This window comes from Dasypus novemcinctus, chromosome 9 (assembly GCF_030445035.2).
Source record: "Dasypus novemcinctus isolate mDasNov1 chromosome 9, mDasNov1.1.hap2, whole genome shotgun sequence".
In the NCBI taxonomy this organism is placed as follows: Eukaryota; Metazoa; Chordata; class Mammalia; order Cingulata; family Dasypodidae; genus Dasypus; species Dasypus novemcinctus.
In genome coordinates this window covers 34,872,511-34,898,647 of record NC_080681.1, presented here as the reverse complement: position 1 = coordinate 34,898,647, position 26,137 = coordinate 34,872,511, and the positions used below count along the sequence as shown (strand labels likewise).

The 26,137-nt window shown below is 36.9% G+C and overlaps 1 protein-coding gene across 3 annotated transcripts in view; it reads right to left on the bottom strand.

Moving 5' to 3' along the window:
* The window catches only part of HFM1 (helicase for meiosis 1), a 164,493-nt gene that overhangs the window by 72,264 nt on the left and 66,092 nt on the right, over nt 1-26,137 (bottom strand). For all 3 annotated transcript variants that reach the window (XM_058303180.1, XM_058303181.1, XM_058303182.1), the window contains exons 21-24: nt 25,622-25,728; nt 25,479-25,526; nt 4,108-4,205; nt 3,885-4,016 (exon numbers count right to left, since the gene is read on the bottom strand). In XM_058303180.1, the coding sequence (XP_058159163.1) occupies nt 3,885-4,016; nt 4,108-4,205; nt 25,479-25,526; nt 25,622-25,728 (385 nt within the window). The remainder of the gene's footprint in view (nt 1-3,884; nt 4,017-4,107; nt 4,206-25,478; nt 25,527-25,621; nt 25,729-26,137) is intronic.

Here is a 26,137-nt window from a genome sequence, read left to right as displayed (position 1 = left end):
GTCAAGGAGGCCCGGGGTTTGAACTGTGGACCTCCCATGTGGTAGGCGGATGCCGTATCCATTGGGCCAAGTCTGCTTCCCTAGGTGCATAGATATTTATGACTATTACTCCTTCCTGGTGGACTGTCCCTTTTATTATCATATAATGACCTTCTGCATCTCATAACATTTTCCATTTAAAGTCTGTTTTGTCCAATACCAGTATAGTTATACCTGTTCTCTTTTGGTTAGTATTTACATGAAATATCTTTTCCAACCTTTTACCTTCAATCTGTTTGCATCCTTGGGTTGAAGGTGAGTCTCCTGCATATAGCATATGAATGGCTCGTGTTTTCTTATCCATTCTGTCAGCCTGTCTTTTGACTGTGGAGTTTAATCAACTAACATTCATGTTATTACTGTAAAGGCATTAGTTACATCAGCCATTTTATCTTTTGGCTTTCATATATCATATCTTATTTTTGTTCATATTTTACCTTTTTGGTTACCATTTCTGATAGTCTTCCCTGTACCCTCTCCTCCAACCATCTCTCTCTTTCTTTTCTGGCTGCAAAATTCCCTTTAGTTTCCTGCAGAGCTGGATTCTTGTTTATGAACTCTCTTGGTTTCTGTTTATCTATGAATAGTTTCAACTCACCATCATAATTGAAGGACAGTTTTGCTGGATAAATAGTTCTTGGCTGGCAGTTTTTCTCTTTCAATACCATAATTATTTCATACCACTGCATTCTTGCCTCCATGGTTTCTGAAGAGAAATCTGCACTAGTCTTAGTGGATGTTTTGCTTTTCCCTTGCTGCTTTTAGAATTTTTATTTCTTTGGCATTTGGCATTCTGCACATTATGTGTCTTGGGATAGGTCTATTTGGATTTATTCTAATTGGAGTACACTGTTTTCTGGACATGTATACTCATGTCTTTCATTACAGGTGGGAAATTTTTAGCCATTATTTCCTCAAATATTCTTTCTGCCCCTTTTCCCTTCTCATCTCCCCCTGGAACTCCCAAAATATTGTATGTTGGTGCACTTCATGCTATCATCCAATTCCTTTTGCCCCTGCTCAATTTTTTCCATTCTTTTCTCTCTGTTCTTCTTTTCAATTTTATTCTTTCCTGTCACCAATTATTTGTTCTATGATTTCAAATCTGCTGTTGTGTGTCTCTACTATATTTTAAGGCTCACTTATTGTGTCTTTCACTCCCATAAGCTCTGTTATTTTTCTATCCAAGATTTCAGAATTTTCTTTGTGCTCACTTAGTGAGCACAATGAAGGTTGGTTTTCTCGTTTATTTTTAGGAGGTACTGGGGATCACAGAATCTTGTACATGGGGAGCAGGTACTCAATCATTTGAGCTACACTCCTCAGTTTCTTCTTAATGTCTTTTATTTCTTTATTCATGTTGTCCTTCAGCTCTATGGTTTGATTTAGGAGATTTGTATGAACCTTTATTAGCTGTTTCAAGTTCGGTACCTCATCTGGAACTTTGATTTGTTCCTTTGCCTGAGAGTATCTTCCTTTTTCTTTATATGCCTTCTAATTTTTTGCTGATGTCTAGGCATCTGATTTGGATGCTGAGTTTACGCTAATGTTCAGTTTCTCTCTCTTGCCTAGGGACTTACTGCTAAGTAGCTGTGTGCTACCACTGTTCTTTGACTCTTGGTTCAACTTGTTCTAGATGTTTAGGACCGCCCCTGTTTAACACTCAAATCAGGGATAAAGATCCAGTAATGGGGTACAGGCCAGTTTCCAAGGGCCTTGGCACCTGTTTGCCTCTTCTATTTATTATTAATTTTTCCTTTTTTTGTGCACTTTTCAGGTCTGGCTGGCAGATGGCACTCTTTGGTAGACCTCAGCTCAGAGGTGCTAGTGGGAAATGCATTCAGTGTAAACTCCTCAGGCTGGTGGGCAGTGCAGAAGCAATGTCCTCAGGCTGGTCAAGCCTCGTAAACTTTCTCAGAGACTGTTCTCCACCCTTGGCCCACAACACCTCCCTCTGCCTCTTCAGCAACCAGCCTGGGGCAATAGGGAGGGTGTTTGAGAAGGCAAATTATCTTTATTATTTTTAAGATTTATCTATTTCTCCCATTCCCCCCCCTCCCCCGAGTTGTCTGTTCTCTGTGCCCATTTGCTGTATGTTTTTTTTTTTTTTTTTTTGGTCCACTTCTGTTGTTGTCAGCGGCATGGGAATCTGTGTCTCTTAGTTGCATCATCTTGCTGCGTCAGTTCTCCATGTGTGTGGCACCATTCCTGGGTATGCTGCACTTTCTTTTGCGCTGGGCGGCTCTCCTTACGGGGTGCACTCCTTGCACGTGGGGCTCCACTACACGGGGGACACCCCTGCATGGCACGGCACTCCTTGCACACATCAGCACTGCGCACGGGCCAGCTCCACACGGGTCAAGGAGGCCTGGGGTTTGAACCATGGATCTCCCATGTGGCAGACGGATGCCCTAACCACTGGGCCAAGTCCACTTCCTGCAAATTATCTTTAGATAATATCTTAAGACTCTCAGGGCAAATAATGTTGTGGCCCTACCTGGTCTAGATGTGTGTGACCCTTCCAATACAGCAAATGAAGTTCACTGGCCAAAATCTGAACTTGCTTTAAGCTATGTCCCTCTCTTTCCATCTGAACCCCCTTCAGTCTGCAGCCATTGCAGACCATAGCTGCTGCAGTCCTCAGACTATTTGCTTTGTAGGTGGGGGGAAGGTGCCTGCTGCTGCTTTTACACCTCTACTCTCGGGATTTTCAGCCAGCTGAGACTTCTTTCCCCTGGTGTCCTGAGCCCCAGAGTAGCCTTCTAGACAGTTTCCACCTGTCCTCGAGCTATTTTTTTCTGGTCGAAAAGTGATCCTTCTGCCTCTCTAATTATCCATTTTCCTGGAAATCCTTGACTAACTTTTTATAATCATTGTTGAAAATAAGCTTGTATTCATTGTTTTTCATGATAATCAATAAGAACTTAGATTTGCTTTTTGGTTGGACTCTTACTTTTTTACAGTTTGAATTTTCCTGCAATATTTGCTTCTTTTTGTTCAGCTGTACTGAATATTTATTTGACAATTTGAAAGGGACACATGCAACTGCTGCCTAGAGAGATGATATTTTAGAAAGTAATAAATATTGGCTTTTTCAGGTACAATGAAACTTTTATCAGTAAAATCATAAAACTAACAAGGCTGTCCAGTGATGGGATAACTCTCTCTTTGGAGTTCTAGCTAAGAATTCAAAACCAAGTTCTAGCTTCTTAGTTCTAAGAAGGAAGTAAAAAGTAGGGCCACAAAGCCAAAGGCACCAAACTGTAAAACTCCATAGTGCTTTTGCCATATCCCAGTCTTTGTAAACAGCATTCTCCTGGAGTTTTTCAGTGCACATCCTGAGCTAGGTCTAATACACAGGAAATAACCAGGCACAATCTTTTGTCTACAGAATCTCCATGAAGATAAGTACTAATAGCCCACTGTTATTGAAAAGAGAGAAAATGTTATGATGAAAGTAAGTGAAATTTTTCTGTAATGAATCAGGAATAGCCAGAATTGCTAGCTCTGTACCTTGTCTTGAGATTAGTCATGAAAGTAGAAGAGACAGTTATCTTTTCAATTACTAAAACAAAATTTCACTCTTGGTTTGAGAACAAATTTTAAATGAGAGTAATTATTTTTATTAGGTTTCTCACGCAGTATTCAGTTGATTTCAAATGGAATCTTTTAAGTGGGAGCAAATGAAAACCAGATTTTTAAGATAAGTATAGTGACTTATTTATAAGCCTATAAACATAATTTTCCTTAGAGACCTATCGTCATCACACAATAATTTTCTTAACAATGAAATACAAAATGAATTACAGACATTGATAAACTACCTGCCTATATTCAATACCTACCAATTTTTTCCAGCTGTTTGGATACATGCAAAGAGTTTTCCCAAAGTTTACATCTAAAACATTTAGCTAAAATCAAACTGTTCAGTAATACAGAAAATTTCTTTTCTTGAGCAGCTACAAAATCTGACAACCCTAAAAAAAAAAAAAAAAAAGGTTTCAATATTAAGTCTAGTAGAACAGTTAACTGGAAAAATAAAGAAAATCCATTAATTCTGTAACATACATCTTGTAATTCGTGAGCCAATTCTGAAAATCTTTGAGGTATCCTGTGTCAAAGCAAAGTCTTGTATGGGAATGCATCCTAGCTGGGCCTGAATAAGGCTGGGAGAAAGAAGAAACTTAAATATTTATTTTTAAAAGTTATTATCTCAAAGTATATGACATTACCGACAAAGTATCCATCTTAAGATTCTTCCTTGCCTTTATTTCTGTAACACTACATGATTCTACATCTATGTTTCTGTCTCTTATTAACTTCCCCAACCTCTAAAAGTTTGGTCCTTATTTCTATGCTCTTCTTTATTTACTCAAATTGTCTTTCTCTTAAAAATCTCATTTCTTCTTAAGATTTTCATTATAATCTCTCTATTGATAAATTCCTAATGCCTACAGGACTCTTTCACTTAGACTGTTACCATATCTCAACACATATAATACTATTGTCATATTCTCCTTCGATAGTTTCTCTGTCCTTTGATTTACTATTTTTTAAAATTATTTATTATTATTTTTTAATTACATTAAAAAAAAAATGAGGTCCCATTCAACCCCACCGCCCCCACCCCCCACTCCCCCCACAGCAACACTCTCTCCCATCATCATGACACATCCATTGCACCTGGTAAGTTCATCTCTGAGCATCACTGCACCCCATAGTCAATGGTCCACATCATAGCCCAGACTCTCTCACGTTCCATCCAGTGGGCCCTGGGGGGATCTACAGTGTCCCGTAATTGTCCGTGAAGCACTATCCAGGACAACTCCATGTCCCGAAAACACCTCCACATCTCATCTCTTCCTCCCATTCCCCAAACCCAGCAGCCCCCATGGCTACCGTTCCCACACCCATTCCACATTTTCTCTGTGGACATTGGATTGGTTGTGTCCATTATTTTTAAGGTATTATAAAAAATACAAGTTTAATCAACAAATATTTATTAATGACCTACTGAGTGCCAGGCAGAGTCTTAGGTGCTGAGGATTGTTCAGCACATGAAGACTGGTACAATATTAGTTGGTTATTACAAAGCAGCAGTCAATTGGCTACAAAATTTAAGTGGTAGGTAGAAGCAGAGAAAAGGAGCTAGTGTGCCTACTATATCCCAGGTTCTCTGCTCCCTGTTCCACTTAAGTTTATTTATTTAATCACATACTGATATGTAAATCACCCTATGTTTCTACCTAAAGCTATTAGAGTTGTAGTACCTTCTTGGAGGTCTCTGGGTAAGATCAAAAACAGTCAAGTGCACAAAAAGAAAGAACAGAATGTTTATATTTCATGGTTTAGTTTTAGCCGAGGATAAGTGAAAATATAAAAAAGGAATCAACTCATTTCTCAGTATGGGTGCATATAGCTTAAACTATAGACTACTTAGTTCTTTTGCCTATAGTATATGCTTCTGAAAATTATTATTTTGTATCATCTATTAAGAAATGGTTGTAAAACTGCATGATTTAGTAATAAAGAAGTAACTGATAAGAAATATGGTTGGATTCTGGAGGACAGTATAGCGGTTTCTCAAAAAACTAGCCATAGATTTGCCATATGACCCAGCAATACCACTGCTGGGTATATACCCAGCAGAACTGAAAACAAGGATGCAAACCGATATATGTACACCAATGTTCATAGCAGCATTGTTCACTATTGCCAAAAGTTGGAATCAACCCAAATGCCCATCAACAGATGAGTGGATCAATAAAATGTGGTATATACACACAATGGAATACTACTCGGCTGTAAGAACAAACACACTACAAACACATGTGATAACATGGATGAATCTTGAGAACCTTATGTTGAGTGAAGCAACCCAGACATTAAAGGACAAATACTACATGACCTCAATGATTTGAAATAACCAAGCTGCCCTAGATAGCAAGAGACTGAACGATAGGCTTACAGGAAATCGGAGGGTGGAGGAAGGATGTGAGCCAATGTCTACAGGGGTGGAATTTAAGACTAGATGGTGGTAAGTATGAACACAAAGAAGAGATAAAAGGGGGGCAGGGGTTGCCTTTGGTTGGGGCTTTGCGGGTTTGAGGGAGGCTGGGGATGGGCGGATGGGTAACATTGCGCAAAAGTGGGGGGAGGGAGGGGTAGCATACGAACACAGGAGAGGGTCAGGTGTTGGTGGAGAGTAAAATGCCGAGAAAATCATATCAAAATATAATAAAGAGGGTTACCTGTTTAGAACACTCAGAGGGGAGGGTCTGATGCAGGACGGGCTCCTGGGGAATGTCTAAATGCTCATTCTGCCAGAGTGGGTGACACCATGGGGTAGAAACCCAAGTAGTGAGAGTGGGGGTGGACCCACATCCTGGGGAGGACTAATGCCATCAAATAGAGGGAACTGTATCCCTCGAAAGAAAGGGTGGCTCCCAGGGCATTGGGGCAGTTGAGCAAGTTAGACCCTGAACACTATTCCATCTATATCTGGAAGTGGCTCCTCGGGAAACGGAGGCTGGCTGTCACTGTGGGCACCAAGGTGGAAGGGAAAATGGACGTTAAATGTGTGTAACCAAGGTAAATGGGGGGTAAGAGAGGAGTTTCGTGAGAATACACAAGGATGGATATAAAACATGTAATATTACAGCATAACATATAGGAGATGACAGACTGATAATGTAAACCATAATGTAAAACATAGGATAACTAAGAATGTAAAAAACTGTGTATCCTAAAGTATGCACCACAATGTAAGCACAAATGTCACCTTGTTTGAAAGCTATTGTCTCAGACTCTGTACATTACGTTAAGTAAATATGATGTGAATAGGGTGTAAGAGTATCGCTGTGGAAGGGAAAGGTTTTGTAGTGGATGTATGGGAGTGCTGTATACTATATATATGCATTGCTGTGGTCTAGGGCTCCTGTGAAGAGAAGCTCAATAATTAGGGGGGGGGGGGAAAGATAGGATGTAGAATTTTTTCCAAGTCAACACGTATTCTTTATATAACCTTTAAACCCATTGCTATATGCCATTTCCTAGTAAGGGACCCTGACATTATATTGGGCTTCAAATTTCAGGGAGTTCTGGATCACAGAGTGGTTCAACAAAGGCAATGGAGGAATACTGGTATGGGATACCATTGACAGGGGATATATGGCTGACAGGGAGCTGTACAGAACATATGTCCAGGGTGCATGGCAATGTTTGGATATACTCATAGTGGCAACAATTAAAAACCACAGCAGGGGGGGTACTGGGTTCCTGGCCAGTGGTGCTCTGTCGTGGTCCCTAGGGGAGCAGCGACAGTCTCCCAGGTGCAGCGGCGGGGACCGGGAGGGAGTGAGGGTTCAACAGTGAGCCCCTGACGCTAATGACTATGCTTGTGAGCTGATAAGCCTAAAATAAGAACAAGGCCTAGAGCAGCATTGTGCCTGGGAATTTCCTCCTGTCAGCCTTCATGTTACTCAAATGTGGCCAGTCTCGAAGCCAAACTCAGCATGTAAATGCAATGCCTTCCCCCCAGCGTGGGACATGACACCCGGGGATGAGCCTCCCTGGCACCGAGGGACCACTATCAACTACCAACTGATGATGCAACTGGAAAATGACCTCATACGGAAGGTTCAACGTGGATCAGCGGAATATCCCTGTCTACATAAAATAACATGAGTTTAAAATGCTGTTTGACCTAATGTAAGGGGGAAATGGAAAGGAGAAATGAGTTTATATGGCTACGAGTTTCTAAAAAAGAGTCTGGAGGCTGTCAGAAGGATTGCCCTTATGCACAACTGAGCAGAGTCTGAGAGACAGATAAAGCAGATACAACCCCCAGATATCAGTTCCTTCGAGGGCTAAAGAGACCTATGGGAGTTATGGTCATGGCCGATGGGGTTAACTACCAGGTCAGATGGCCCCTCTTTGGAACTGGTGTTTATGTGTGACGAATCTGGACTCAGATGGGATCTCTCTTCATAAGACTCTCATGCTAATGTGCTGGAGGTGCAGTTAGTGTCGGGGTTTAAGATATATTTAGGGGATTTGAATCTCTGGACTGACAATGTGATAGCCAGGTCCTGAGCCTCAACAGACTCCAGCACCTACAATCTGACTTATTGGGCTCACCACACTCAGCTAAGATGGAGTTGAAGAAGGACAACCACCACACCATGGAGCCTAGAGTGATTACAACTGAAAGTGGGAGGATTGCATTCAGCATCCAGGTGGAATCTGAGCCTCCTCTTGACATAGAGGTGCAACGGACACAACCAATCCAATGTCCACATAGAAAAGGTGGCATTGGATTGAGAAAAGTGGACATGATGGCTGAGGATGGGGAAAGGCAGGAAGAGATGAGAGGTAGAGGCGTCTTTGGGACATGGAGCTGCCCTGGATGGTGCTTCAGGGGCAATCACTGGACATTGTAAATCCTCACAGGGCCCACTGGATGGAATGGGGGAGAGTGTTTGCCATGGTGTGAACCGTTGACCATGGGGTGTGGGGGTGCCCAGAGATGTACTTGCCAAATGCAATGGCTGTGTCATGATGATGGGAGGGAGTGTTGCTGGGGGGGGGGGGGGAGAGGTGGGGTGGGGGTGGTAGGGTTCAATGGGACCTCATATATATATATTTTTAATGTAATATTATTACAAAGTCAATAAAATAAAATAAAATAAAAAACATGCTGAAAAAAAAAAGAAATATGGTTGGGATGCTTTAAATACTGAATAAAACTCCTTGTGAAGCTACTCAGGGATATATAAATGCAGGGTACACAGAAAATTGCTGGAGTAAAAATAAAAGACTTTTGAAATAATATCTGTATTTAAGAGCAAATTTTCTATTAATAGGACACTTTCAACATCTTACATCCCTGTCAGAAAGCTTATTATAAGAAGTGTAGTGGTGATTAGGAGGGAGAATATAGATCTACTCCAGTCAATACAAAACCTTGGCAGGGCTGTCTGTCTCTCTACACCAGATACAGGAGCAGTGATGGCATCTTGTGATCTTACCTTCCTGAGCTTGTCTTCAGTAGAAATAAAAGTTTCACCTCCTCAAGTGAGGTGACACCTCTGCCACCTCTACTAATGGGGACAGAACTGTATGACAGGTAAGTAATGATAAATTCAGGATTCTTGTAAGGATTAAAAGAGATAAAGCATTAATTCAGTTAGGATTAGATTCATCTGGTAACTAGACCATAGTGGTTTAAACACATATGGTTTATTCTCTTGAGTAAAAGAAATCCGGATTTAGGCAGTACAGGGTTTGGTGGCCCCAATTCCTCAAGCTATTTCAGGGTCTACAGTGGCTGCTGGAGATTTACCCATTATATATTCATTCCACACAGCTTCTAGGAGGAAGGGGGTAAAGGGAGAAGGATGCCTGTTTGCCACATTCTTCAAACAGACATGGAGGGAAACTAACAGATCACTTCTGCCTACATCTCATTAAATGGCCAAAACTTAGTAAAAGGGTCACATCTAAATACAAAGAAAGTTGGGAAATATAATCTTTTTCCTGTGTAGGTTAAAATAGATATTGGAACAGTCAGCCAGTAATTTCTGCCACAGGTACGTAAAGGAATGAATGTACTGCCTCCAGCAGAGTAAATATTTAAGAAATGGTTATGGGAAGCGGACTTGGCTCAGTGGTTAGGGCATCCATGTGCCACATGGGAGGTCCGCAGTTCAAACCCCGGGCCTCCTTCACTCCGTGTGGAGCTGGCCCACACACAGTGCTGATGCACGCGAGGAGTGCGGTGCCATGTGGGGGTGTCCCCACGTAGGGGAGCCCCACACGTAAGGAGAGCCACCCAGCACAAAGGAGACGTTAGCCTTCCCAGAGGTGGCACCGCACACACAGAGAGCTGATACAACAAGATGATGTAACAAAAAGAAACATAGATTCCTATGCCGCTGACAACAACAGCAGCAGACAAAGAAGAACACGCAGCAAATAGACACAGAGAACAGACAACTGGGGCAGGGGGGAGGGGAGAGAAATAAATAAATAAATCTGAAAAGAAATGGTTATAACTAATAATAATGATCATTGGATGAGCCTTCTCTCAGCTTCTACAATTAACAAACTAATAAAAAAAATAGCAGAGGACTATGGGAAGATGGTGGAGTAACAAGCTCCAAGAATCAGTCTCTCCATCAAAACAAATACTGAGCTGGCAGGAAATGTCTGAATGAACTATTTTGAAACTCTGGAGTCTAGTGGAACACTGAGCAGCATCTAGGGAGAGATGGAGGAAAATTTCAGCATCTAGGGAAGAAATGGCTGGTAGATGCAGTAAATATCAGTGAATTTCACCCTCCGTGAAGTGGCTGCCATCCTCCATTCCCTAGTCATGTGACAGGCAGCAGTGGGGTCTGCAGCTTGGCTCCTGCTACAGCTTGTTGAACTCAGTTCTCCAGAATCTAGGGTTGTGTAGTCTGATTGCTAATCTTTGCTTTTGATCAGGTACATCAGATTCCTTGGGGGTTGGCTCTGAGGGTGGTCACTGTTCCAAAGCCCGTCAGGCAAAAGTGGGAGCAAAGTCTTAAAGAGGCACTACTTATTTTTTTCCTCTTTTCTCTTTCCATTCCTTGTTCAAGAGCAAAAATAGTTTGGAAAAGATACAAATTAACAACTCCAGCCAAGAAAAACAAAATAAACAATCTTAGGAGTGGAAAAATAGATTTCCAGAGGTACAACAATATAATACTCAGAACATCCAGTTCTTAAAAAAAAAATTACGTAACACATAACACATGAAAAAACAGGAAAGCATGGCCCATTCACAGGAAAATAAAAAGAATTTTCCAGAAACCATCACTGAAGTTCATACATTAGAACTGTTAGTCAAGAAGTTTAAATCAACTGTTTAAATATGTTTGATGTATTAAAGGAATTCACATACCAAAAAAAAAATTAGGAAAACACTGTCTAAACAAAATATAAATAGAAATTATAAAAAGGAACTAAACAGAAATTTTGGGGCTGTGAAGTATAGTAATTGAAATAAAAAACTCACTACACTAATTTAACAGCAGATTTGAATAGACAGAAGAAAGAATCGGCAAACCTGAAAACAAGAAAATTAAAATTACCCATTGTGAGAAGCAGAAAGAAAAAATAATGGAGAAAAATGAACAGAGTCTGAGGGACTTGGGAGACACCATCAAGTGTACCAACATATGCATCATTGGAGTACCAGAAAGACGAGAGAGAGAAAGGGGCAGAAAAAGTATTTGAAGACGTAACAGCCAATAGCATCTCAAATCTGATGAAAGACATGCACATACACATCCAGAAAGCTCAATGAACTCCAAGCAGTACAGATTCTAAGAGATCTACACCAAGATACATTATAGTGAAATCCAAAGACAAAAGGATTTTGAAAACAGCAAAAGAGAGGTGACTTCTCATAGTCCCCCAAAATGATTATCAGCAGATTTCTTATCAGAAACTATGGATTCCAGAAGACATGGAATAGCATATTTAAGGTTCTTAAAGAAAAAACTCTCTATCTGGCAAAATTATCTCTCAAAAATGGAGAAATTAAGATATTTATACATAAACAAAAGCTGAGTGACTTCATTACCAGACGACCTGTCCTCTAAAAAACACTAAAAAGAAGTCCTTCAGGCTGAAACAAAAGGACATTAGACAGTAACTCAAAGTCATAAGAAGAAACAAAGAAGACTGATAAAAGTAATTACATAGGTAAATATAAAATCTTGTATTACTATACTTTTGAATTGTAACTGTTTTTCTCCCCTTTAAGACTTACCAGGCAAATATGTAAAATAATATTTAAAATCTATTTTAATGGCATACAATGTATAAAGATGTAATCTGAGACAATAAAAATATAAAGGGGGAGATATATAGGAGTAGAGAGGCTATACACTACTAAAATTAAATGGTACTAGTTGAATTAGGTAATTACTTTAAAATGTTGTAGAAGAAGGAGAACACAGAGAAGCAGATATGTGAGAGAAGAGAGAAGGCTACATTAGACAGGCAGAGGCCCCAGGATGAGAGATAAGCCTGATAGTCTACAGCTGACCTTGTAAAGAGGTCAGAGCAGCTGAGCCCAGAAAGAAAGGAACCCCAGGGACAGAGATGAGCCTTATGCCAGCCTACAGATGAGATGAGAAGAAGCTGGGACCATGGAAACTTAAGAAGAAGAAGGCAGGCTGAACCCTTGCAGACAATGCCCACCATCTTGCTCCAACATGAGGCAAATGACTGGCTAAGAAAGTACCTCTTATGGTTCTTTGACTCTTTACGGCCTTGTGACTATAAGCTTCTACCCCAGATAAATACCTTTTATAAAAGCCAACAGATTTCTGGTACTTGGAATCAGCACCCTTTTTGGCTGACTAAAACAGATGTTAATTGCAATTACAAAGGTAACCACTAAGAAAATAACTAAAAATATACAGAAGAGGAAAGAAGAAAGAAATAAAACTGGTATATTACAAAAAAGGAATTAAATACAAAAAAAGAGGCAGTAATGAAGTGACTGAAGAACAAGAAACATACAAGATGTAAAAACAAAATAGATAAATGACAGAAGTAAATCTTTCATTCTCAGTTACTATTTTAAATGCCAAGGGATTAAACTCCTATTAAAAGGCATGATCCCTCTATATGCTGCCTATAAGAGATTCACTGTAGGTACAAAGACATATAGAGATTGAAAGTACAAGAGTGGAAAAAATATTGCATGGAAACAGTAATTGAGAGTCAGAGTGACAATATTATTGTCAGACAAAATAGAGTTTAAGTCAAAAAAGACTACAATTCTTCACATGGATAGCCAACATTGATTTTGACAAGGATTCCAAGTCCACCCATTGGGGGAAAGAATAGTCTCTTCAATAAATGATATTGGTAAAGCTGAGCATTCATATGCTAAAGAATAAAGGTGGGCCCCTACCTCATACCAAATACAAAAGGTAACTCTAAATGGATCAAACACCTAATTTATAGAACCAAAACTAAAAAAACCCTACAAGAAACCACAGGGAGGGAGTGGAAATGGCTTAATCAGTTGAATACCTCCCTTCCACATGGGAGGTCCCAATTTGGTTCACGGTGCCTCCTGAATTAACAAAAAACAAAACAGCAAGCAAAAACAATTCAGGGAAGCTAATGTGATTGAGCACTGCCTTCCCACATATGTGGTCGTGGGTTCAATACCTGGCCCCCAGTTCCTGAAAAGAAAAAGGGGGAAACATCTTCAGAATCTTGTGTAAAGCAATAGTTTCTTAGCGTTTACACCAAAAGTAAAAGAAACAAGTGAAAAAAATAAATAGGACTTTATCAAAATAAAAACCTTTTATGCCTCAGAGGACTTCATCATGAAAGTAAAAAGACAACCCACAGAATGTTGGGAAACCATATATCCAATAAGCGTTTAATATCCAGAATTTGTAGAGAAATCCTACAGCTCAGCAAAAAAAGAAAGCAACCCAATTAAAATATAGGCAAAACACTTGAATAGACAAATCTCCAAAGAAAAAATGCAAATCAAAACTACAATGATGGGAAGTGGATGTGGTGCAGGCAATTGGGTCCCACCTATCACATTAGAGGTCCGTGGTTTGGTTCCTGGTGCCTCCTAAAGAAGACGGCAAGCTGACACAACAAGATGATGCAACCAGAGACATAAGAAGAAAAATACAAGAAGAAACACAAGAAAGCAGGGAGCAGAGGTTCCTGGTGCATCCTAAAGAGGACAAGCAGGACAGCGAGCTGGCGCAACAGGCAGGCATGGCCAACTGATGTGATAAGATGAGGCAACAAGAGACACAAGAGGAAAAACATAACAAGAGACACAACAAAGCAGGGAATGGAGATGGCGTAAGTGATTATTCACCTCCCTCCCACATCGGAGGTCCCGGGTTCAGTTCCCAGTGCCTCCTAAAGAAACAAAAGAAGATAGACAAAGCAAGTGCAAAAAATGGGGTGGGGTGGGGTGGGGTTGAGGTGGGGAGAGAGACACAAAATAAATCTTTAGGAAAAAAAAACCTACAATTACATACCATTTTATACTCAATAGAAGAGTTACATACACACACACACACACACACACATATAACAAGCAGAAAATTACAAGTATTAGAGAGCCTATGGAGAAAAAGCAACACTCATTCATTGTTGGTGGGAATGTAAAATGGTGCAGGACTGTGGAAGACAATTTGGTAGTTCTTCAGAATATGACTGGCAATTCCACTTCTAGTCATATACGGAAAAGAATTGAAAGCAGGAACTCAAACAGGTATTTATATTCCAATGTTCATAGGAGCATTAGTCACAACTGCCAGAAGATGGAAGCAACTCAAATGTCCTCCACCAGATGAAAAGATGAACAGAATGGGGTATATATACACAATGGAATATTATTCAGCCATAAAAAAGGAATGAATTTCTGATACATATGACAACATGGATGAACCCTGAAGATTTCCTGTTGAATGAAATAAGCCAGGCATGAAAGGACAAACATTGTCCTTAGAATAAGCAAATTCATAAAATCAGAAACTAGAACACAGGTTAACAGGGACTGGGGTGAAAGTCTGGAATAGAGAGTTAACACTTAATTGGTACAGAATTTTTACTTGGGAGAATGGAAGAGTTTTGGCAATGGATGGTGGCGATAATGGCGCAACATTTTGAATGTAATTAACAGCACTGGATTATATATTTGAATATAGTTAAAAAGGGAAATTTTAGATTGTATATATGTTACTAGAAAAAAATTAAAAAGAAACAACTGTAAAACACCCTGAGCCCTTATGTAAACTATGGACTATAGTTACTAATATAATTATAATAATATTTTTCATCAATTGTAACAAAAGTAACACACTCATACAAAGTGTTAATAATAGGGAAAACAGTATGTGAGGGATGTAATAGGAATCTGTATTTTCTGAATGATGTTTCTATAAACCTACTTCTCTAATAAAAATTTTTTTTAAATAAAAAAAAAAGTGATTAGGGAGGCAGATGTGGCTTAGGTGACTGGGCTCCCATCTACCATATGGGAGGCTCCAGGTTTGATCCCCAGAGCCTCCTGGGGAAGACAAGCTGCCCTGTGCTGCCACAGAGAGCTGATGGCCTGCAGTACATGGTGAGAGCTGATGGCTCATGCTGACACAGTAAGCTGATGGCAGACAGTGAGCACAAAACAATGGGGGTGGGGGGAGAGAATAAATGGAAAAAAGAGTGTTTACAAGAGACAATGTAGGGTATATTGATAAAAGATTCGATCAGCAAGAAAATACAATGGTTATAAACATATATGCACCTCACAATAGAGCCCCAAAATACATGAAGGAAAAACTAACAGAACTGAAGAGAGAAATACTTCTACAATAATAGCTGGTGACTTCATTATATCACACTCAATAATTGATAGAACATCTAGACAGAAGGCCAATAAGGAAAGAGTATTCTTGAACAACACTATTAACCAATTAGACCCAATGGACATACATGAACACCCCAGCCAACACAGCAGAATACATATTCTTCTCAAGTGCACACAGAACATTATCAAGGACAGACCATGCATTAGGTAAAAATAAAATCTTAATAAATTTCAAAATATTATAATCATACCAAGTATCTTGGACTACAATGGAATAAAGGTAAAAATCAATAAGAGGGAAAATTGGAAAATTTACAAATATGTGGAAATTAAATAATACATTATTAAACAACAAAGAAGAAATCACAAAGGATATTAGAAAATTTGTCCTGAGATGAATGGAAACACAATACACCAAAACTTAAGGGATACAAGGAAGGCAGTGTCCGAAAGTAAATTTATAACTCTAAACCATTATACTAAAAAGGAAGAAACATCACACATCAAGAACATAGCTTCATAACTAAGAAACTGGAACTAGAAGAACAAATTCAACCAAAGTTAGTAGAAGGAATAAAATATTAAAGATTAGAGCAAAGATAAAGGAAATAGAGAATTAGACAAACAATTGACAAACTTTTAGCCAGACTGACAAAGAAATATGTAGAGGAGACACAAATAACTAAAATCAGAAATCAAAGTGGGGACATTATTACTGACTATACAAATAAAAAGAATTATGAAAGTGTACTCTGAAAAATTACATGCCCACAAATTAGAAAACCAGGATCAAACTGACAAATTCCTTGAAACATACCAAAAAACCCCATAACCTGATGCAAGAAGACATAGAAAATCTCAAGAAACCCATACCAGTGGGAAGCGGCTGTGGCTCAAGTGATTGGGTTTCTGCCTACCATATGGGAGGACCCAGGTTCAATCCCTGGGTCCTCCTGGTTAAAAAAAAAATGCCTGTGTGTTGAGCCAGGGACCACTCAAGTGAGTCACACAGCAAAATGATGATGCAACAAAAGACAGGAAGGGGAAAGTCAAGGCAAGGCACAACAGAAACCAGGAACTAAGGTGGCACAAGTGACAAGGAACCTCTCTCCACATCAGAGGTCCCCAGGATCAGATCCCGGTGAATCCTAGAAGAGAAAACTGAGAAGAGAAGACAAAAAGAGAAATAGATACAGAAGATCACACAGTGAATGGACACAGACAGCAAACAAACAAAAACAGCAGGGGAAGGGGGGACAGAGGGAGGAGGGGGGAGGGGAAAAAGAGAAACCCATAACAGGTAAAGAGATTGATACAAAAGCCAGATAAAGACAGCATAAGAAAATTACAGACCAATATCCCTTACAAATATAAATGCAAAACTCCTCAAAAAATACTGGCAAACTGTATCCAACAATATATTAAAAGGACTATACACCATGACCAAGTGGCATAAATGCCAGGAATGCAAAGGTGGTTCAAAACAAGAAAATCAATGTAACACATTACATTAGTAGAATGAAGGAAAAACCAAATGATCATCTCAGTTGACATAGAAAAGGCATTTGACAAAATCCTTTCACAATAAAAACATGAAATAAAAGGGAACTTTCTCAACATGGTAAAGAGCATTTATGAAAAACCACAGCCATATCATACTAAATGGTGAAACCCTGAAAATTTTCGCCTTACAATCAAGAACAAGACAAGGATGCCCATTGAACTTCGTACTGAAAGTTCAAGCCAGAGCAATCAGACAAGAGAAAGAAATAAAAGGCATCCAAATTGTAAAGGAACTAAACTTATCCCTATTTGCAGGTGACATGATCCTATATATATATAAAATCCCCCAAAATCCACAAGAAGCTACTATAACTAATAAATTCAGCAAAGATGCAAGATACAAGATAAACATGGATAAGTCAGTTGGGTTTTTATACACCAAAAATGAACGATCTGAAAAGGAAATCAAGAAAACAATACTATTTACAGTATCATCTAAGAGAATAAATACTTAGGGTAAATTTAACTGAGGAGGTGGAAAACTTTTACAATGAAAATTACAAAACATTGCTAAAAGATATTAAAGATGACCTAAATAAACAGAAAGACATTCTATGCTCAAGGATTGGAAGGCAATATTGTTAAGATGTGAATACTGTTCTAAAGTGATCTACTAATTCAATGCAATCTCAATCAAATTTCCAGCAGCCATTTTTTTTCCCCAGAAATGGAAAAACGAATCCTCAAATTCTAATGGAATTACAAGGGGACTCAAATAGCCAAAAAACCTTGGAAAAGAAGAACAAAGTTGGAAAACATATACTTTCCAATTTCCAAAGATCACAAAACTTCAGTAATCAAAACAGTGTGGTACTAGAGAGAAGAGACAAATACCAATGGAATACAACTGAGAGCCCAGAGATAAATCCACATCTATAGCCAGATGATTTTTGACAAGACCATTCAATGGGGAAGATAATCTCTTCAACAAATGGTGCTCAGACAACTGAACTCCACATGGAAAACAATAAATGTAGGGCCATATCTCATTCATATATAAAAATTTACTTGAAATAGATCAATGACCTAAATATAAGAGCTAAAATCATAAAACTCATAGAATAAAACACAGGGATAACTCTTCAAGACCTTGGATTTGGCAATGAATTTTTAAATAGGACATCAAAAGCACAAGCAACAATAGAAAAAAATGGAAAAATTAGACTTCATCAAAATTGAAAAGTTGTGCATAAAAGGACATTATCAAGAAAATGACAGACAACTTATAGAGTGGGAGAAAATATTTGGAAGCCATATATCTGATAAGAGTTTAATATCCAGAATATATAAAATGCAAATTGAAAAAGGTAGACATAACTACAAAAATAATCAAGATAATTAAATATTAAGAGTATTATGAGCCATTATATGCATTTACATTGGAAAACATACATAAAATGAATACATTTCTGGAAAATTTTAAAACATCAAAATAGATACAAGAGGGGAAGAGATGTAGCTCAGTGGTTTGAGTGCCTGTTTCCCATGTACAAGGTCCTGGGTTCAATCCCCAGTACCTCCTTTTAAAAAAAAAAGACACAAGAAGAAACCGAAAATTCAAAAAGATCCATAATCATCAAAGAAATTTAAAAGATTACCAATTACTTTCCTTGGGGGGAAAAACACCCAGGTCCAGACATATGTGTTCTACCAATCTTTGAAGAAACAGAGAGCTAATTCCAATATTACATCCCCTGTTCAAAATGTGAGAGTGAAATGAAAGAGGAAGGGAGGAAAGAAAAGGGAAAAGGAAGGAGGGAGGAAGGAGGGAGGAAGGGGGGGGGAGCGAGCTACCCAATTCATTTTATAAAGCTACCATAATCACATGCATGAGTCTGAACTGGCAGTCAAATTCACAAGATACATAGTATTAGCTAATACTACGTTTGTTTATTTATAGAAGGAATATCAAGGAATAGAACATGTATAGCACTTTCAAATGACAGCGAGACCCAGCAGCAGCTCAAGTGCACTGGTTCTTTGACCCTTCCACGTTCCACTCATCTGGGGCATATGACTGAAGGTACATATGGGTCACCTTGATACAGAGAAGCCTTGGTGTTGGTTTCTCACCACTCTTTTATATTATTCTAGTTATGTATAACAAAACCTTGCAAGCGAACTATGTATCTATAGATTGGGGTTTCACCATAAACAGGACACACAAAACATTTCACATTTATCTTAACTCTGTAATTTCCAAGGAAATATTACTGTGAGAAGCAGACCTTGAAGTCATTTCCCAGAAAGGCCTAGGTCAGTCCAAGCTTGATATGAAACTTCATTAACAAATGGATTCCATAAATAGCTAAACATTTTTTTAAGAAGATAACCAAAGGATAGTTTCACTGTACTATATATTTAGTTAGACTACAAAGTCATAGGAATAAAAATAGCATGGTGCAGGCATAGGGCAAATAAAGCAGCATTCAGAAAAGAGAGTCAGGAAATAAATCTATGTATTTATAAAAACCTAGTATGGAAAATGTGAAATCACAAATCAGTGAGAAAAGAGAAAATACTCTGTTAATGGCAATATATTTTGGCAGATAATGTTGGAAAAACTAACTATATAGAGAAAAACAAATTTGGATATCTTTCACCATATATAAAACATTGACAAGAAAATAATAATAGCAAGAATATACTAAGCACTTTTATCAGTAGCTATAACTTAAATTGTGGTATAGCAAACCTCCTACTAACAATATTCATATATTATGTGAACTGTTCAAGAATACAGAAAAAGGCGTTAAATTTTTATAACAATCCTATGAAATAGGTAATGTTATAGCAGCCATTACAACTGCAAAGAGACATAGAGATGTTAATTACCTTGCCCAATGGCCTGTAAAGATAGTGATAGTAGCAAAATACTAGAGTCAGCTGTTTATCATTAGGAGATAAATAAGTAAAATCTGGATAGACATAAAATGAGAAGGAATAAACTAAATGTACATCTAGATGTCTAAGATACTGAATGAGTAAAGAAAAAAATTAGATCTATAGCAAAGTATTATTAATGTAATTCAAAAGTACACTAAAACATGAAATACTTTTCAGGGATATATTTAATGTTTAAAATAAGTATTAATGACATGAAAACTATGTTAGAGTATATACCTACAGTATAGAGGGAAATGGAAATGGGAATGAGGGATGAAGTAGAAAACTTATGAAATAAATAAAACAAGGACCTTGCATGGACTAATGATAATTATGTGTCATGAAATTCAAGATTATGATTAATTTAATTTTATGTATCCAAGATTCAGAATTTTAAAAATGGAAAAAAGAAAAGGTAACAAAAGATCTAGCCTCCCAACCCCACGGTCAACTCAAATGGTGGTATGGGAATGTTCTAGAAAGCTTCCTACTAAGAGAATATTCATATATTATGTAAAGTATTCAAGAATACAGAAAAAGGTGGTACGTTTTCAACTCATTTTATGAAGCAAGATACCCTATTTCTATAACCAAAGAATAAAAAGATAATTCTTGGCCACTCTCAATTATTAACAGAGAAGCACACTCCTAAATTAAATATGAGTGAATCAAATCCAGCAGTGCATTTAAAAATATCTTCCTTTGAGCAAGTAAGACTTATAAAAGGTTGTCCAATATCAGGAAATCTATTAACATAAATTATTACATTACCAGATTGAAGAACTGAAAAAATTATATGACCCCACAACAGGTGCTGGAAAAAACCTAAGCTAATATTCAAAGGAAACTTCCTTAATCAGAAGGCAACAACAAATCTTTGCTTGGTGGTAAAACAATGGAAACTTGATCACTAAAAAAAGTAATAAGACAAGGATGCTTACTCTCTCTGACTAGAGAAAAAAGTACTAGTGGTTCTAACTGCAACAAGTTTTTTAAAAAGGGGGGTATAACTACAAGGTATTAAAACTATCACTCTTTACAGAGTGAAAAGATTGCCTACTTAAGAAATCCCAGCAAATCAACGAGTATTGTTAAGAAAATTCAGTGAGACGGCCAAATAAAACAATCAAAATTTTAAAACCAGTAGCCTTCCTATAGACCATGATTATAAAAATACAATATTTATGTAAAAAAAGGACTCCATTCACAATATCAAACTCTATAAAATACTTAGAAATGAACCTATCAGGAAATATAAAACCTAGATGATGAAATTATAAAATGTTACTTAAAAGACATAAAGATCTAAATAAATGAAGAAAGATATGACTCTCCTAAATAAATGACTTTAGAATAGTATTAATAAGAAGAATTCTTCCCCAAATTAGTCTATAAAGTCAATCTCAATAAGACTTTTACTGACCATGATGAACTGATTCTAAAGTTCATAGAAAGGAAAAATACAGGAACAGCCAAAAACATTTAAAGAGCAGTAAGGGGAGACCTGCATTACCAGATAAGAAAATACACAGTAAAAGAATAGCTAGTAAAACAATGTGGTATTGTCAAAGCAACAAATAAATAAATTAACAGTCCCTAATAAACAGACCCTTAGGAATTTAGTTTATGATAAGGTAGCATTTCAAATCTGTAGGCAAAGAGAAAAAGACAACATATTAATAAAGCACGCCTGACTATCTTTTGGGAACAAAAATAATTAGATTCTTAAGCCATACCACATACAAAAATTAACTCCAGATGATTTATGAAAGGTAAAAACAAAATGATTCAAAATTATTAGAAGAAATAAAAAGGAAAATCCTATAATCTTAGAATGGGTAGCAGAAACTGCTATGCCTACCCCAACATTCATTCTCCCTTTCTGTCTTGATAACAGAAACCCAAGTTTTTATATAGGCACACTGTCATGAAGACAATTCTCCATGTTTTTTGCACTTAGGTGTAGCTGAGTGACTAGGTTGTAGCTAATGAGCAAGTGTTTTGTAGGATTTCCAGGAAATCTACCAGAAAGAGAGAGGGTACTCAGATGTAATGGCTGAAGTTTAGCAGTTATCTTAGACAATGAGATGACCTTGAGAACAGAAGTCATGTGTTAGGTTGGCAGAACATAAAGTACAAATCCAAGTACTAATGACAACATGAAGTCACCATACTTGCCTTAGATTATCTACCCTGAGTTGTCTATTATGTGTGAGGAAAAAAACATTCTGTTTAAGTCATTGTTATTTCATTTTACTCCTGTTTTGTATAGTTGAACCTACTGCTAAGAAATAGAGGATGGGAAATATCTTCCTAAACAAGACATAGGACATAGAAGTCATAAAGGAAAAGACTAACACAAATGATTTTATTACAATTTAAAACTAAATAATAATAATATTACCTCCTAATAATCAGGGATTTGCAAATTTTAAAACATAATTTTTTACTCATCAGATGGACAAAATTTCAAAGACACACAACATGTTTTGGGTAGGATATATGGAAACAACTACTGGTTTTACACAGTTGTGGGAATTATAGATCAGAAAAACCTTTTTGAAAGACAATTTGACATTATATATCAAATCTTTTCATGTATATACCCTTTCACCCAGAAATCTTTTAAAAATATGGTAATATACACAGAGGTTAATTTCAGCACTACTTGTAACAATAAAAATTTAGAAGCCATTTAAATTTTCATCAATAAGGAAGTGGTTAAAATCATAATAGACCTATAATATAAAATATATTGCTATTAAAATAAAATAGGTTGAGATATATATGTACTGATATAGAAAGATCTCCATGACACATCACAGAGCAAGAGTTATATTATGATCATGTTTAAATAGTAGATATTACATATACTTATTAGCACATATATTATGTATTAAATAAACCAAAAAGAAATTGAAAGAATGCATAGCAAACTATTGATTATAGTTACTTTGAAGGAGGAAAATGGGTGGTGTGGTCAAGGGAGATTTTATGTTTTGCCTTGTAAACTCTATTTTTGGAGTATATATATGTTAAAATCTGTGTATTACATAATAGAATAACAAGAAACAAAAGAATGAGAAAAGAAATCATTGATTTAGATTCCTCTGAGTTCACTGAAAAATACCAGTTAAAGAAAAGAGAGCTAACATTCAAGAGGGAAGAAGTGGGAATTAAAGCAATGAAAATTTTAAAATACCCTGAAAAAAAAAGGGTAGAAACTTGCATGATAAAATTTTAAAACTAAGAGGATTAACATTTATTTGAAGAAGTGCCCATCTGGAATAAGTAAAGTAACAGGAGTACAAGAGAGATGTGAAAGTGGCAAGTATTAGCCATAATAACCCACCAAAAGGCTGCATATTTTGGATTAAGAGCCTACAAATACTTTCTTCTAGGCCACATTCAAGTAAGATGCACAAAGAAGGGAAATGATAATGCAAAAATAATGGGATAATGGAAAAACAATTATGAAATTATCAATTTTTAAATCTGAGAGTTCCAATCAAAAGAGTGTATGACCCAAGTTAAAGAAAGGTTACTGGAAGCACTGAAGTTGCAAATAGAGTGTGCCCAAGAAGATGCTTGAGAGAAAGATCTTTGATTTAATTGTACTCAATAATTGAAACCACAGAGTATGCTGAAAAAAACTTTGAGAGAATCAAGAGATCTGGGTTTAAGTTCTGTAGAGCTGAGGCCCCCACATAGCTAAATAATTTGAGCAAGTCTCATCCTATCTGGGTGTCACTTACTTCATTTGTAAAATGAGAAGATTGGGCTATATGATCACTATTGTCTCTATGATCTCTAAAGATATTTGAATTTCTAGAGAAATGTGGCTAAGAAACAACAGGGGTTCAAGCTATAAATTTGCCTGATGATTTGTATACAACAGTGAGAAATTTCTTTCATGGATTTCAAAGTATTTCAGAGAGAAAATTCTTTTTTTTACACTGCACAACATAGCCATTGACTTCTTTATTGATCACGAGGTTTTTAGCAAAATAGGCGAGAGGAGGGTAACAAATTCAACAAAGTGGCTTATAGGGGCTCTGGTCTCTGGTTAGAGCACATGATCAGAGAAAAGAAATGGCCACATCAATGTAGTATCCCTAAGAAAGAATGAGCTCCTCCAAAGCTGGGAAAATAATTCTTTGGTGTTTGGGTTATTTATTTATTTATTTATTGTTAATTTTTTTTTATTTTTAAAGAAGCTTTAGAGATGTCACAACTGTGGCACGGGAAGATCACTGGTGTGGGATGTCCGTTATGAAAGATGTGTGAGAATGCGTGCACCTGGGGCATACTTTATAATATATGAATATGTTCAAGTGGTCATGCAGTGTTGCCTCAGTGGGTGGAGACCCACATAATAAATGAAAGACTATTGAATTCCCATCCTGGGAAATCCTGCTACATTATCTAATAGAGCAGCAAGAATGCCCTGGGTTCATGGGCAGTGCCTAGTGAAGGAGGACAGATCATTACACCAGTCCCTTGATAATTGATGGTTATACTTATGAACCTTTGCTTGTGAAATTGAAACTTAGCTTAGTATTATATATTACCTAAGAGTTGCCTTCTTAAAGCCTCCTTGTTGTTCAAATGTGGCCTCTCTTTAAGCCAAACTCAGCATATAAACAAACTACCTTCCCCCTGGTGTGGGACAGGACTCCTGGGAATGAGCCTCCCTGGCACTGAGGGATTATTACCAACTGCCAAATAGCAATACATCTGGAAAAAGACCTTGACCAGAAAGGGTAAATATTAAATACAAATGAGTTTTTATGACTAAGAGATTTCAAAGTGAGTCAGAAGGTAATTCCAGAGGTTATATTTATGCATGTCTTAGCAGGATCTCATTAACTGTTTTTATTGAGCCTCAAAAACAAAACAAACAAAAACAAAAAACTACCAACCATGAAACAAAACAATACACATTATTACTTGAATTTGTATCATTTAAATCATTAGACAGCTAAGAACTCAGAAATCCAAGTAATGAGCATAACAGATAGGAATATCATTGCATTTGTGATTACAAACTGGGTAAAATTAAATACAAGTTTCAGTGTAACCTAGCTTGTACTTTCAATTAATACTTCCCTATACCGACTTTCTATTCTTGGCAGAATAGTCATCTCACTGTTATAGATACATTCCTACATTTTAGTTTTTGCTTTTACTATTTCCCTCTCCCAGAATGCCATTACCACTCAAAAGATATGTATTACATGAATTTTCATACTGTTCATTATTTTTATATACATGGTTCTCAGTAAAGCTAACTAGAAAACCCTGATGGTAAGAAGCATGTCTTCTTTCTAATATCCACGTTGGCTCAATTGAACACACTGTCAATAAATGTTTGTTGATAAACAAAAAATAATAATTTACAAGTCACCAAAATTAATTCAAGCCTGAGAGTTCTTAGAAATTAATTTTACATCTACTTTCTGACTTTATTTTTATATGTTACTTTTGTTATTAAGGAAAATATTTTAAAATAAATTTTAAAACCACAAAAAAACCACATAAATATGAATCAATAATCTATAATCAGTATTTATAGACATTTAACAAATATGTTTACCAATTTACTTTCATTTCTCTTGTTTTAATCCTTCCTTCCATTGGAAATCTGTAAATGAAAACACATGGCAAAATTTTACTATTTTTTATTTTAACTAAATAGAATCTTTTAAAAATTCCTTAAAACATATTTAATTTCTGTACCTGATAGTTATCCGATTTGGGTCTTTGTTTAAAGTATTCAGTGTTTTCTTTTCACTTATTCTTAACTGTACATCTAGAAATTCCTTACAGCTTGCAATCATCGTGACCTATAAAATTTTAGCATATGTTCCCTTAATTATGTTCATTTTTTACTTTTTTCCTCTCATCCTCTTTCACTGCATTAATTTATTTTCAAATTGCCTTGGGACATCACAATTCTATCAACTGGCATAGAAGAGTTAAAAATCTGCTTTATGCATTTTGCTTCTTTAAGGATTCATTCATTCATTCATTCATTTGCTAAGAAATGTTTGCAAACACTTATATGCCATACACAGTGCTATACACTGGGAATATATAAATAAGTTAGGAAATACTAATGATAAAAAATTTTAAATATTCAGCACAGTACCTACAACATAGTAAGCACTCAATAAATGCAGCTCTCATTATTATGACAACTACTACTATAACTCACCTTTTTATAGTATGCAAATCATTATCCCAATTGAGGTT